Source organism: Epinephelus lanceolatus, chromosome 23 (assembly GCF_041903045.1).
Source record: "Epinephelus lanceolatus isolate andai-2023 chromosome 23, ASM4190304v1, whole genome shotgun sequence".
Classification (NCBI taxonomy): Eukaryota; Metazoa; Chordata; class Actinopteri; order Perciformes; family Serranidae; genus Epinephelus; species Epinephelus lanceolatus.
Genome location: NC_135756.1, coordinates 188,101 through 202,251, shown reverse-complemented (window position 1 = coordinate 202,251; position 14,151 = coordinate 188,101). Strand labels below are relative to the sequence as shown.

The 14,151-nt window shown below is 41.8% G+C and overlaps 1 protein-coding gene across 4 annotated transcripts; it reads left to right on the top strand.

The window, feature by feature from the left end:
- Window positions 1-10,522: 10,522 nt before the first annotated feature.
- LOC117249148 (uncharacterized) lies at window positions 10,523-13,512 on the top strand. 4 transcript variants are annotated; one of them, XM_078165359.1, is made up of 6 exons: window positions 10,523-10,685; window positions 10,849-10,887; window positions 11,440-11,487; window positions 11,699-11,896; window positions 11,971-11,994; window positions 13,134-13,512. In XM_078165359.1, exons 1-6 carry the CDS (start codon window positions 10,561-10,563, stop codon window positions 13,267-13,269), a joined length of 570 nt encoding a protein of 189 aa, XP_078021485.1. In that variant the 5' UTR covers window positions 10,523-10,560; the 3' UTR covers window positions 13,270-13,512. The 4 variants fall into 4 exon arrangements, with proteins under 4 accessions (XP_078021485.1, XP_033470444.1, XP_078021486.1 ...); XM_033614553.2 differs by having other exon boundaries at window positions 10,524-10,685; window positions 10,846-10,887; XM_078165360.1 differs by lacking the exon at window positions 10,849-10,887 and having other exon boundaries at window positions 10,524-10,685.
- The last annotated feature ends 639 nt before the right edge of the window (window positions 13,513-14,151 follow it).

Sequence of the window (14,151 nt, the reverse complement as noted above, 5' to 3'; positions counted from 1 at the left end):
CTCAAAAGTACATGATCCACTGACTCCTCCTCTTCCTGACACCTCTCACACAGTCCTGTGTGATGCTTCCCTACCAGTTTAAGTGACTTATTAAGTGAACAGTGCCCTAGCCTTAACCTCATTGTCACCACTTCCTCTCTCCTGTGCCCCATACCTGCCCTAGTGACCCCGATGCTGTTTTGTATGTGAAATAAATGCCTCCCTTTGCCCTCTCTGTTCCACCTCTCTTGCCACATTTGATTGGTTTTCCCCCAAATGACACTCTTAACCTCCGCCTTACTGATACTTACTTCCATTTCTATTCTTCCTTTTCTTAACGCCCTCTTCGCTAACTCATCTGCCCTCTCATTCCCTTTCACCCCTACATGTGCTGGTACCCACATAAATTTAACCAGACTCCCTCTAATCACTATTCTAGTAAGTGACTGCAAAACTCCATATAAAATGTCTTGACAGCTATTAGAATGAAATGATTTCAAGTTTGCTAAAACTGATAAAGCATCTGAGCAAATCAGTACCTTGGTGTGTCTAGCCTCTTCCACCCATCTTAACGCCACCAGCACTGCCAGCATCTCCACCGTGTAGACCCCTATCATATATGACGACCTTCTATTTATCCCAATTCCCTTTGCTGGCACAGCCACCCTAAATCCTGTCACTCCTGTCTCAGGTTCTTTAGCTCCATCAGTATACACAATTGTATAATCACTATACATTCCCATTACTTGACATTTAAAAGCACTTACCAAGTCTGTTTGACCTTTTTCTTTTCTTTTAAGCTCTAACAAACACAAGTCTATATCAGGCAACAAAAGCAACCATGGTGGTATCGCTGGATACACTACTGTGGGGCTTATCCTCACTCCTAAGACTCCCAGTTCATTTGCCACATCATTCCCTACCCACCCAAAATTTTCCCTCTGACTTTTCCCATTCTCCCAGCACTCCCGCAGGACTTCTTTAGTCTGGTGAGAATCACTGTGTTCCTGCAAATGTGCCCAGTAATTCACCATCAGCTGCTTCCTTCTCAGCCCCAGTGGCATCTCTCCCATCTCTACCTGTAGAGCAGGTACTGGCATTGTTTTAAAAGCCCCACTGCACACTCTCAATGCCTGTGCCTGAACCACATCCAGCTTCTTAAGATGAGACCTGGCAGCTGATCCATAGGCAATACTGCCATATTCAAACACCGATCTTATCAGAGCCACATATATTCTTTTTAGTGCTGAGCAACTAGCTCCCCATTCCCTACCTGTCAGACATCTCAATACATTTATCACTTTTTTACATTTTTCTTCTATTCTGCCAATATGACCTGCCCATGTTAACCGTGAGTCAAATACTACTCCCAAAAATTTAAATGTTCCAACTCTTTCTAAGTCATTCCCATACATCCTTAGTTTCATTCCTTCCTCTGTTCTTCTCCTGCTGGAAAAAACTGTCTGGGTTTTCTCCACTGAGAACCGACACCCCCAGTCCCAACCCCACTCTACCACCTCATCAGTAGCCCCTTGCACTTTGCCAGTTACATGCGCGATATTCCTTCCTCTTTTCCACAGCGCCCCATCATCCGCAAAGAGTGACCTACCTATATCTTCTGGCACTTCTGAGAACACATCATTTATCATAATAGTGAAGAGTAACGGACTAATCACACTACCTTGAGGAGTCCTGTTCTCAACTGCATATTGACTTGATAAATCTGATCCAACTCTTACCTGTATTTTCCTTCCAAACAGAAAATCCTTTATCCAATTAAAAACCTTCCCTCTTACACACATCTTGCACAGCTTTATTAACAGTCCCTCTTTCCACATCATGTCGTAGGCTTTTTCGATGTCAAAGAACACTGCAACTACTGACTCTTTATTTGCCTGTGCCTTTCTTATCTCAGTTTCTAACCTAATCACTGCATCCATTGTATTTCTTCCTTTTCTAAAACCATTTTGATAACTTGCCAGCATTTCTCTCTTCTCAAGATCATACAATAATCTCTCTGTTATCATCCTTTCCATTATTTTGCACAGATTTGAAATGAGTTTCCTCCGCAGGGTGGCTGGGCTCAGCCTTAGAGATAGGGTGAGGAGCTTGGACATCCGGGAGGGACTCGGAGTAGAGCCGCTGCTCCTCCACATCGAGAGGAGCCAGTTGAGGTGGTTCGGGCATCTGGTAAGGATGCCTTCTGGACGCCTCCCTTGGGAGGTGTTTCGGGTGTGTCCAACCAGGAGGAGACCTCGGGGCCGCCCCAGAACACGCTGGAGGGACTACATCACCCGGCTGGCCTGGGAACGCCTCGGGGTTCCCTCAGAAGAGCTGACGGAAGTGGCTGGGGAGAGGACTGTCTGGGCTTCTTTGCTGAGGCTGCTGCCCCCGCGACCCGGACCCGGATAAGCGGAGGACGACGAGTACGAGTACGAGTACGAGATTTGATGTTAGCGCTATTGGTCTATAGCTAGTGGGTTGTGAAGGATCCTTACCAGGTTTTCTAATAGGAATCACTACTGCCTCTTTCCATGCACTTGGTAACCTTCCCTCTTTCCATACTTTGTTATAAAGTTGCAGCAACTTTAATAAAGCTCCTTCCCCTAGGTGTTTTAGCATCACATAACATATCATATCTTTCCCAGGAGATGTTGGTTTTGATTTATTTATGGCCCTCGTCAATTCTGCCAATGTAAATGGTTCATCAATTGCTTCACCTGTTTCTTCCCTCCTGTCTAACACACCTGGATACTGAATCATTGTTCTCTCTCTTTTCCTCCTCCCCTCTTCTGACAGGTTATCTGTACTATGTATCTTTGCAAATGTCTTTGCCATGATTTCTGCCTTATCTCTGTTGGAGACTGCTGTTTCCTCCCCAGACGTCATGACTGGATAATCCCATACCCTTCTGTCTCCCCCCATCTTCTTTATCATTCCCCATACCTCTACCACAGGTGTTGTTCTTCCTATTCTATCACAAAACTTTCTCCAACTTGCCCTCTTAGCCTGGCGTACTGTTCTTCTCACTACTACCTGTGCCTTCTTATACTGGATTAAATGTTGCATGTTATGAGTTCTTTTAAGTTGTTTAAATGCTCTGTTTCTATTTCTAACAGCCTGACGACATTCCTCTGTCCACCATGGTACCAGCTCCCTATTCATCATATTTTTACTCCTGGGAATAGCTCCCTCTGCTGCTCTAATAATTCCTGAGGTTACCTGATTATTTATTTCCTCTATATCTCCAGACATGTCAATTCCATTCATTGTTTCCTCACTTAACTCCTGGAACGAATCCCATTTTGCCTTTGCAAAAACCCACTTTGAGATTTGTGCATTAGCATTTGCATCCACTCTCTCTCCTACCAAACATGACACTGGGTAGTGATCACTACCTACAGTTGAATCTGTCCAGACCTCCCAGTTACTAACTCCAGCAATGGAGCTAGACACTAAAGTAATGTCTAATGCTGACTCAGTACCTGCAGTTATGTTCACCCTGGTTCCTCTCCCATCATTCATACATACCAAATTCCTTTCATCCATCAATTCTTCAACTACTTTCCCATTTGAGCCTGTTTGTTCTTCTCCCCTCTCTCCCACACTTCCACCACAATGTATTCTTGATCATCCCCCTTTTCTAGTACCCTATATGGAATATCTTGCTTGATGAATGTAGCACACCCTCCACCTCCCCCCTGATTTCTGTCTCTCCTTATCACTGTATACCCATGTACCACAAAGTCTAAGTTTGATTTTAACCAGGTTTCTTGAACACACACTATATCCGGTCTTACAGCCATTTCCTTAATGAATTGCTTGAATTCCTGGCCATTGGCCGAAGAAGAACAACAACTGGGTCATCAGCTCATTGTAGTGCTTCCTGATGACGTCACAGAGCTTAAACAATCAACAGTGTTTAAAAAAACAAAAAGAAAACAAACAAAACAAACAAATATCAAAGTGTATAAAAAAAATCAACATTGTTTTTACAAAAAAACAAAAAAGAAAACAAACAAACAAAAAGGATTATTTGCCCCTCCCCCCCAGGTGTCTCTCACAGGGCAGGTTTCAGTTCCAGTGTCACAGCAGTGTTCACTGCAGTCAACACATCTCACACGAGAGGTGCTGACTCCGCTCTAAAGTTTTCACAAGTGATGATCTTCACTGCAAACACATGAACCACACCTGAAGCTATCCTGACCGTGTGACTGGGTTCAACCTGAGCCAGTGGTGATTAGTGTCATGAGGAAGCAGATAAACAAGCAAACACAAACAAACAAACATTAAAGAAAGAAAACTTGTCTACTCCGACGGCAACACCTGCATCTTTCTACCTGTTACCGGCTTACGTGTTGGGGCGGAGCACCAAACCAAACAATGTAAACATTGCCACGGCGACAGCAGCTGATGCAGAGACACACATGAATAATCTAAAAACACTTTATTACTAAATATTAAAATATAAACAGATTAAATGTTAAAAAACGACAGGGCTACAATTTAAAACACCTGGTCAATCAATCAATTTTATTTATAAAGCCCAATATCACAAATCACAATTTGCCTCACAGGGCTTTACAGCATACGACATCCCTCTGTCCTTATGACCCTCACAGCTGATCAGGAAAAACTCCCCAAAAAACCCTTTAATGGGGAAAAAACGGTAGAAACCTCAGGAAGAGCAACTGAGGAGGGATCCCTCTTCCAGGACGGACAGACATGCAATAGATGTCGTACAGAACAGATCAACATGATAAATTAACAGTAATCCGTATGACACAATGAGACAGAGAGAGAGAGAGAGAGACAGAGAGAGAGAGAGAGACAGAGAGAGAGAGAGAGAGAGAGAGAGAGACAGACAGAGAGAGAGACAGACAGAGAGAGAGAGAGAGAGAGAGACAGAGAGAGAGACAGACAGAGAGAGAGAGAGACAGAGAGAGAGACAGAGAGAGAGACAGAGAGAGAGAGAGAGATTTGATTTTTAACAATACTTTATTAAAAATCAAATTATTAAACAGGACATGTTCAATAAAACAAAGATTCAGAGAATCCAATTCATCTCAACACAATCCCAAAAATTAGCTCATGGTCAACAATACTGCAAAGGACATCACTGTAACACCACACCCTGCGAAATGTTTCCAGATCCTTCATCATTTTGTAGTAGTTAAAATCAATCTTTAACTGAGTTTTTAACATTTTTACAAACACTAAAACAGCATTATCATCCACAACATTCTCCAGTCGGTTTCTTCTGCTCAGACACGCAGCCATCTTAGCCCTTCCCGGAATGAAGTTAAAAAGCTGGCATTTGTCTTTGGTCTTCTTAGAGTACCTGTAGCCCAGAGTGAACATGCATTTAGTGAAAGTTTCCCCAAACAATCCAAACACATTTCCAAGCATGCTAAACAGTGGCAGCAGTCGACAACACTCCATGAAACAATGAAAAACAGTTTCACGAATTCTGCAAAACGGGCAAATATGGGTAACATCCAAATTAATAACTGATACAAAAGCATTAACCGCTATAATACCATGTAAAACCCTCCACTGCAGATCAGCAGCCCTTTTAATCAATGGTGGTTTATAGAGCGCCCTCCACTCAGGTCCAACATCGTCACTCAGACCTAAGTGAGCTCTCCGTGGAGTGTCAGCTTTACCATTTAATTTGTCCCTGTGCAAAACTTTCCATTTGTATCCTGAAAAGACACACCAGAGGAATTCCCACTATTCAAAAAAGACCTGTACAGTCCCTAAAATCTGGGAAAACATTAATGGAAGGTAAAACATCATTTTCATCAAGCTTAATAGAACCATCACAATATTGCTTTAACAAATTCTTCTTGCTATCTGAAAGAGTATCTCTCCATTTATTTAGCAACAGAGTGATAATCCGCATTGACCTCACCTCTAACCAAGAAGCCAGAGGAGCTGCATTATCCATGTTTACGCCTGCAAGCTGAACTACATGTCCCAGAGTCACTATGTTAGACACACAGAACCGCCTGAGCAGAGTCGGCCCGACCCAACAGACTGTACTGAACCGAGTCCCATGGATGACTGGCTCCTGGAGCAGCCAGAACGCAGAGCAGTGATGTCCCAGTCTCACTTTTTTAAACTGATTCCACACCCTAAACACTCCACGATAGTACTCAGGAAACTCCTTGATGTGAAGCTGCTGTAAATCCATGAGAAACAAAGATCTGTCAAGTCCCAGTCCACCACACTGGCTCAAGATAGCGCAAGTCAGAGGCCTCCACACTAAATCAGTAGGACCACACAGGAACCTTTGTAGGAACTGGAAGTGGAAGGTAGCCCCCCTGCTGCTCAGATGGATCAGGCCCTGTCCTCCTTCATCCCTCCGCAGATACAGCACACTCTGAGGTAGCCAATGTAGTTTGTCCCAGAAGAAATCCACAAGAAGAGCCTGGATCTTAGACAGCAGGTCTGGTGGGGGGTCAACAACTGACAGGTGGTGCCACAAGATAGATGAAACTAAAGGACCCTGACATTTTCATTACAGTCCACTTCCACCTAGCTAATCGACCCTTGACCTTTTTGAGAACATTATCCCAGTTTTTAAGGACAACAGACTGATCCCCTAGAAACACACCTAAATATTTCACCCCCCCCCCCTCTTCCAAATCAACCCCCAAGGCAAACTGAGCTTTTTCTCTAATACAGCTCCAACACTGAGAGCTTCACTTTTATCCCAGTTGACCTTGGCTGAGGACATTAAACCAAACTGGACGACATTTCTCACCAAAATATCAATATCCTGCTGACTGTTCACCAAAATGACCAAATCATCTGCATAAGCAGACAATTTTAAAGGTGCAGTACAACCACGAATAGTCAGACCCCGTAGGTCAGATCTAAGTTTATGCAACAAAGGCTCAATTGCTAAACAATACAACATACCTGAAAGGACACAGCCTTGTCTAACTCCTCTTTGGACCTGGAAAGGAGTGCTAAAACCACCATTAATTTTCAGCACACTCTGAATGTCACAATACAAAACCTTGTCAATAAAACCAGGACTAAAACCAAAAGCATTTAAAGTGAGCCATAAATATTCATGCTTGACACGATCAAAAGCTTTTTCCTGGTCAATTGATATGATACCAACTTTGATGCAAAACAACGTGTTAAATTCAGAATACAAACTGTTACCCTCTGGCAGACGTTACAGAATCCCAGTAAAAAATAAAAAAAGGTTTTTGAATAGGTATAAATTTTCATTCATTCCACTATCCATTACCCTGTTGAACACAGGCCGGTAATGTATGTATGTATGTATGCACTTAGGTATGCACTTTATGATTGTACAGTACAGGCCAAAAGTTTGGACACACCTTCTCATTCAATGCGTTTTCTTTATTTTCATGACTATTTACATTGTAGATTCTCACTGAAGGCATCAAAACTATGAATGAACACATGTGGAGTTATGTACTTAACAAAAAAAGGTGAAATAACTGAAAACATGTTTTATATTCTAGTTTCTTCAAAATAGCCACCCTTTGCTCTGATTACTGCTTTGCACACTCTTGGCATTCTCTCCATGAGCTTCAAGAGGTAGTCACCTGAAATGGTTTCCACTTCACAGGTGTGCCTTATCAGGGTTAATTAGTGGAATTTCTTGCTTTATCAATGGGGTTGGGACCATCAGTTGTGTTGTGCAGAAGTCAGGTTAATACACAGCCGACAGCCCTATTGGACAACTGTTAAAATTCATATTATGGCAAGAACCAATCAGCTAACTAAAAGAAAAACGAGTGGCCATCATTACTTTAAGAAATGAAGGTCAGTCAGTCCGGAAAATTACAAAAACTTTAAACGTGTCCCCAAGTGGAGTCGCAAAAACCATCAAGCGCTACAACCAAACTGGCACACATGAGGACCGACCCAGGAAAGGAAGACCAAGAGTCACCTCTGCTTCTGAGGATAAGTTCATCCGAGTCACCAGCCTCAGAAATGGCAAGTTAACAGCAGCTCAGATCAGAGACCAGATGAATGCCACACAGAGTTCTAGCAGCAGACCCATCTCTAGAACAACTGTTAAGTGGAGACTGCGCCAATCAGGCCTTCATGGTCAAATAGCTGCTAGGAAACCACTGCTAAGGAGAGGCAACAAGCAGAAGAGATTTGTTTGGGCCAAGAAACACAAGGAATGGACATTAGACCAGTGGAAATCTGTGCTTTGGTCTGATGAGTCCAAATTTGAGATCTTTGGTTCCAACCGCCGTGTCTTTGTGAGACGCAGAAAAGGTGAACGGATGGATTCCACATGCCTGGTTCCCACTGTGACGCATGGAGGAGGAGGTGTGATGGTGTGGGGGTGTTTTGCTGGTGACACTGTTGGGGATTTATTCAAAATTGAAGGCACACTGAACCAGCATGGCTACCACAGCATCCTGCAGCGACATGCCATCCCATCCGGTTTGCGTTTAGTTGGACGATCATTTATTTTTCAACAGGACAATGACCCCAAACACACCTCCAGGCTGTGTAAGGGCTATTTGACCAAGAAGGAGAGTGATGGAGTGCTGCGGCAGATGACCTGGCCTCCACAGTCACCGGACCTGAACCCAATCGAGATGGTTTGGGGTGAGCTGGACCGCAGAGTGAAGGCAAAGGGGCCAACAAGTGCTAAACACCTCTGGGAACTCCTTCAAGACTGTTGGAAAACCATTTCAGGTGACTACCTCTTGAAGCTCATGGAGAGAATGCCAAGAGTGTGCAAAGCAGTAATCAGAGCAAAGGGTGGCTATTTTGAAGAAACTAGAATATAAAACATGTTTTCAGTTATTTCACCTTTTTTTGTTAAGTACATAACTCCACATGTGTTCATTCATAGTTTTGATGCCTTCAGTGAGAATCTACAATGTAAATAGTCATGAAAATAAAGAAAACGCATTGAATGAGAAGGTGTGTCCAAACTTTTGGCCTGTACTGTATGTCTGTATGGCGTATGTGGGTATGGAATTTAGGTATGCACTTTACGACCGCACTTTATGTCTTTATGTCTGCACTGTCAGCACTTGTGTTTCTTGTTTATGTTATGTGTTATGTCCTAGGTAGCAGCCTGTGTATGTCCAACACAAATTTCCTTCGGGACTAAATAAATGAATCTTGAATCTTGAATCTTGAATCAAATCTCCAACAAATCTCGGATCAAAGTAATGTTATCAGTAACCCTAACCTACCTGGAACACAGTAGGTCTGATCACAATGAATGACTTGTCCCATCACTTTACTCAGCCTGGACGCCAACACTTTAGAGAGGAGCTTGTAATCAGTGCAGAGCAGCAACACAGGCCTCCAGTTTTTTACTGTATGTCATCAGATAAAGAGTCTCTGAGTTGTTTGGGGCCAAGAACAATAACTTCAGTTTTGTCTGAATTTAACATCAGGAAATTGGTGCTCATCCAAGTTTTTATGTCTTTAAGGCAGTTATGGAGTTTAGTTAATTGATTACTTTCTTCTGGCTTCATCGATAAATACAACTGTGTATCATCCACATAACAATGGAAATTTACAGAGTGATTTCTAATGATGTTACCTAAAGGAAGCATATATAGAGTAAATAGGATTGGTCCGAGCACAGAACCTTGCGGAACTCCAAAACAAACTTTGGTACGTAAGGATGACTCATTATGAACGTCAACAAATTGAAAACGATCAGATAAATAAGATTTAAACCAGCTTAGTGCAGAACCTTTTAGGCCAATTAAGTGATCCAGTCTCTGTAGCAGAATTTGATGGTCAATTGTGTCAAACGCCGCACTAAGATCTAATAAAACAAGTACAGAGACGAGTCCTTTGTCTGAAGCAATCAGAAGGTCATTTGTAATTTTAACTAGTGCGTCCATCTCCTGGTCAGAATAAAACCCAAACATCATCTCTTCTTTAATTAACACTTATACTCTCAGTGTGTCACTCTGCACACTTTGATTGACTGATTTTTACTTGTGCCCCGCCCTCCTGGGTTTATAAGACTCCATCACAGTGGCTGCAGTAACAACCCAAAGTACGAGTTATTGAACTCGTCAGTCCAGAAACAGAATCCTCGGCCGTCTGTCTCCTGACAGAGACATTCAGACCCTGAGTGTACCTGAGCACACAGATCTCAGGCTGTGGTCTATATCAGACTTCACATCAGGTTCCACTCTGTCCGTTGTCTCTATCTGACAAGAAGGTTGTAGTTTCAGTTGATCATCGATCCACACGGAGAGAGACTAAGATTGAAGAGACCAACAGAAAAAAACAACTGGTTTCACCTTTTGCTGACATCATGATGACATCATCGTATCTGAGTTGAAACTCCACTTGTTTCCGTGGTGACAGAGCGGTCCAGAGGTCACATGGTTCTCATGGACCTGGAGACAGGACAGGAGATAAAGGAACAGAGTCAATATTGAGACTGGACGCAGAGACCTTCAGATGATGAAGACCTGACAAGATGAGGCCTTCAACTGATGATGAAGAGTTTCACATTGACCTCAGGTCCATCACACTCAGAGTATAAATACAGTTGCCCTCCTCTCTGTCCGTCTGTCTGTCTGTGGTCAGATGATGAAGTCCGTTCAGTCTGCCGCTCTGTCTCTGACAATGATGACGATGATGACGACAATGATGATGATGATGATGATGATGACATCTGTCTCTGCTGGTCCTCTTCCTCCTTCACTCAACAGGTGAGATTTAAACAAGTTAAACTTTGATATCTGATCAGAAGATCAAAGGAGAAAAGTTAATGATGATGGTGATAGTGATGATAATGATGATGATGATGATGATGGTGATGATTATGAAGATGATGATGATGATGGTGATGGTGATGTCTCCTGTCTGTAGCAGTGATGATATGAACTCTGACAGAGAGACAAACTCCAGCAGGTGAGTCTGAAGTGATTTGATATCTGATCATTAAAGATGATCTATAAATCATGATGTAATGATCAGACTCTCAGGCATGATTATAATAATAAAATAAAATAAATAATAATAATAAATAAAATTAATTGTATCAGAGTTATTAAATCATGACGAGACATCATTTACATTTTAATTATATTTATATTTTCAGATCAGTTCTGACGGAGGAAAATATCTGAGCACTTTTTCATCATGAAGACATTTTACATAATGTATGAGATGTGATTTATAAACTTATATAAACAAAGAAATGAATATTAAATTAATTGATAATGATATTATAACAATACAGATAATTTCTGTGTCAGATCTGACATGCAGATATAATTTTTAAAAAAGTCATTATTAAAATTATAATTAAACAGGTTTGAATTTGTGTTTATTTGTTTGTTTGTGCCGATCAGCTGTGACGAACGTAAACGACCCTCTGACACAAACACTCATTAAAAATAAAATGTGACTTGAGAAATAAATAAAATTTTGTTGTGATGTTTGTTTCTGTTTTGTCTGCAGGTTCGAGTCTCGTCACCACGGCAACAACACCGAGAGCAACTTTACAAGGTCACACACTAATACACACAACTACACACTGAATACACACATACAAACAATAACACACACACACACACACACAAACAGAGAATACGACACATTAAACACATCAGATGTTCCCTGACCTTCATCAGTAAAATCGTCTTGATTACCAAAAACAGCTGTTTTAGGATAAACTTCACTTTGAGATGAATAGAAGTTGATTTGTTTACCTCCTCAGAGACATCAACACAAACATCACAACCAACAACGACATGATGAACAGCACGCTGAAAAACACTGTTAACGTCTCAGCAAATAACACCATGAACAACCTGATGAACAACACAACGAACATCACGACCAACGACACAATGAACGATATGATGAACAACACGATGGAAGACAGAACGAACATCACGGGTGTCTCCACTTTCGTGTACGTAGATTTATTACTGACTTATTTACTGTACCTTTAAAATCTGTTGAAACTTGACTCTGTTTGTTTTTCAGGTTTGTTCTTCCAATGGAGAAAGTGTAAGATTCACCTGTACACATCTGACTCACCTGTACACATCTGACTCACCTGTACACCTCTTATTCACCAGTACACACCTGACTCACCTGTGCACACCTGACTCACCTGGACACATTTGACTCACCTGTACACATCTGACTCACCTGTACACCTCTTACTCACCAGTACACATCTGACTCACCAGTACACACCTGACTCACCTGGACACATTTGACTCACCTGTACACATTTGACTCACTTGTACACCTCTTACTCACCAGTACACATCTGACTCACCTGTACACACCTGACTCACCTGTACACCTCTGACTCACCTGTACACACCTGACTCACCTGGACACATTTGACTCACCTGTACACCTCTTACTCACCAGTACACATCTGACTCACCTGTGCACACCTGACTCACCTTTACACCTCTGACTCACCTGTACACCTCTTACTCACCAGTACACATCTGACTCACCTTTACACCTCTGACTCACCTGTACACATTTGACTCACCTGTACACACCTGACTCACCTGTACACATTTGACTCACCTGTACACATTTGACTCACCTGTACACACCTGACTCACCTGTACACATTTGACTCACCTGTACACATCTGACTCACCTGTACACATCTGACTCACCTGTACACCTCTGACTCACCTGTACACCTCTGACTCACCTGTACACATTTGGCCCACCTGTACACCTCTGACTCATCTGTACACCTCTGACTCACCTGTACACATCTGACTCACCTGTACACATCTGAATCACCTGTATACCTCTGACTCACCTGTACACATCTGACTCACCTGTACACACCTGACTCACCTGTACAGATCTGGTTTACCTGTACACATCTGACTCACCTGTACTTGCTTAAATAGCAGTAGGCGGAGTCAAAGTGGTCTCTGTCTCTACCTGTCCATCCTCAGTGTCTCACCTGTGGTCTCTGTGCCTTTACCTGTCCGTCCTCAGTATCACACCTGTGGTCTGTGTCTCAACCTGTCCGTCCTCAGTGTCGCACCTGTGGTCTGTGTCTCTACCTGTCCGTCCTCAGTGTCTCACCTGTGGTCTGTGTCTCTACCTGTCCGTCCTCAGTGTCTCACCTGTGGTCTGTGTCTCTACCTGTCTGTCCACAGTGTCTCACCTGTGATGTACAGTCCACAGTGCGTCCTCCCCACCTGTCTGACAGCGAACCTCGGCTCCTCCCTGCAGAGTGGAGACGAGACAGCCGGCGGCGCCACGACTGACCCGTTTGGTGTCGGAAAGAAGTGACAGGACGCAGCAGCCATCATCTTCATCATCATCATCATCATCATTATCATCATCTTCATCATCACATGAACTGGTCTCCATGGTGACAGGTGCTGAGGTTCATGGGTATTCAGAGACAGTAAAGCTGATTGGTCAGAAACAAACTGGTGCTTAGATCCTGAGCGATGACATCATCAGTCTGGAAAGTCTCTGGGCTCCATTAAATAAACCGTTGAAATTAAAATACGTCTGACACTTCCTGAAGCTGTGTGATTGGATGTCTGTTGGTGAAATGCACTCTGGGAGCTGTAGTTCATTCAATTATGATTATAATAACATGATGTAATGTCATATATACAATATATAATAATATGTGTAATAAATTCTGATGTGATGCTGTCAACACTTTGTGCTGTGGGCTGTCACATGTCAAACATGTTATATTATCTTACATTAAATTATATTTTATTATCTTATATTATATTTTATTATATTATATGGAATTACATTATATTATTTTATATGAAATTATTTTATTTTAATTCTATTTTATTTTTTATTTTACATTACATTATATTATCCTTTATTATGTTATATTATTTAATATTATATAATATATTACATTATATTATTTTATATCATATTACATTATATATAATCTGAATATTTCTGTATTTTCTGCAGCTGAATCTTCAGTAAAAACTAAATAATGATCCACATGAGATGAAAAATAAAAGGGACCAGCAGGTGGAGAGAAAGATCCACGTCTGAATTATTATTTACTGCTTTTATTTTTAATTATTATCATTATTAAATGATCTTTAAATGTTTGAGTTGTGACTGACGGAGCTGCGTAAAATGTTTTAATGTTTATTTATTTATATCTAATATTTCCTGTGTTCA

What these genes read in the sequence shown, in the direction of transcription:
- LOC117249148 (XM_033614553.2), top strand. Translation starts at nt 10,561, where the DNA reads ATGATGAAGTCCGTTCAGTCTGCCGCTCTGTCTCTGACAATGATGACG. An exon ending in AGAGAGACAAACTCCAGCAG is followed by an intron (nt 10,888 to 11,439) that starts GTGAGTCTGAAG and finishes TTTTGTCTGCAG; the next exon opens with GTTCGAGTCTCGTCACCACG. An exon ending in GTTCTTCCAATGGAGAAAGT is followed by an intron (nt 11,995 to 13,133) that starts GTAAGATTCACC and finishes GTCTGTCCACAG; the next exon opens with TGTCTCACCTGTGATGTACA.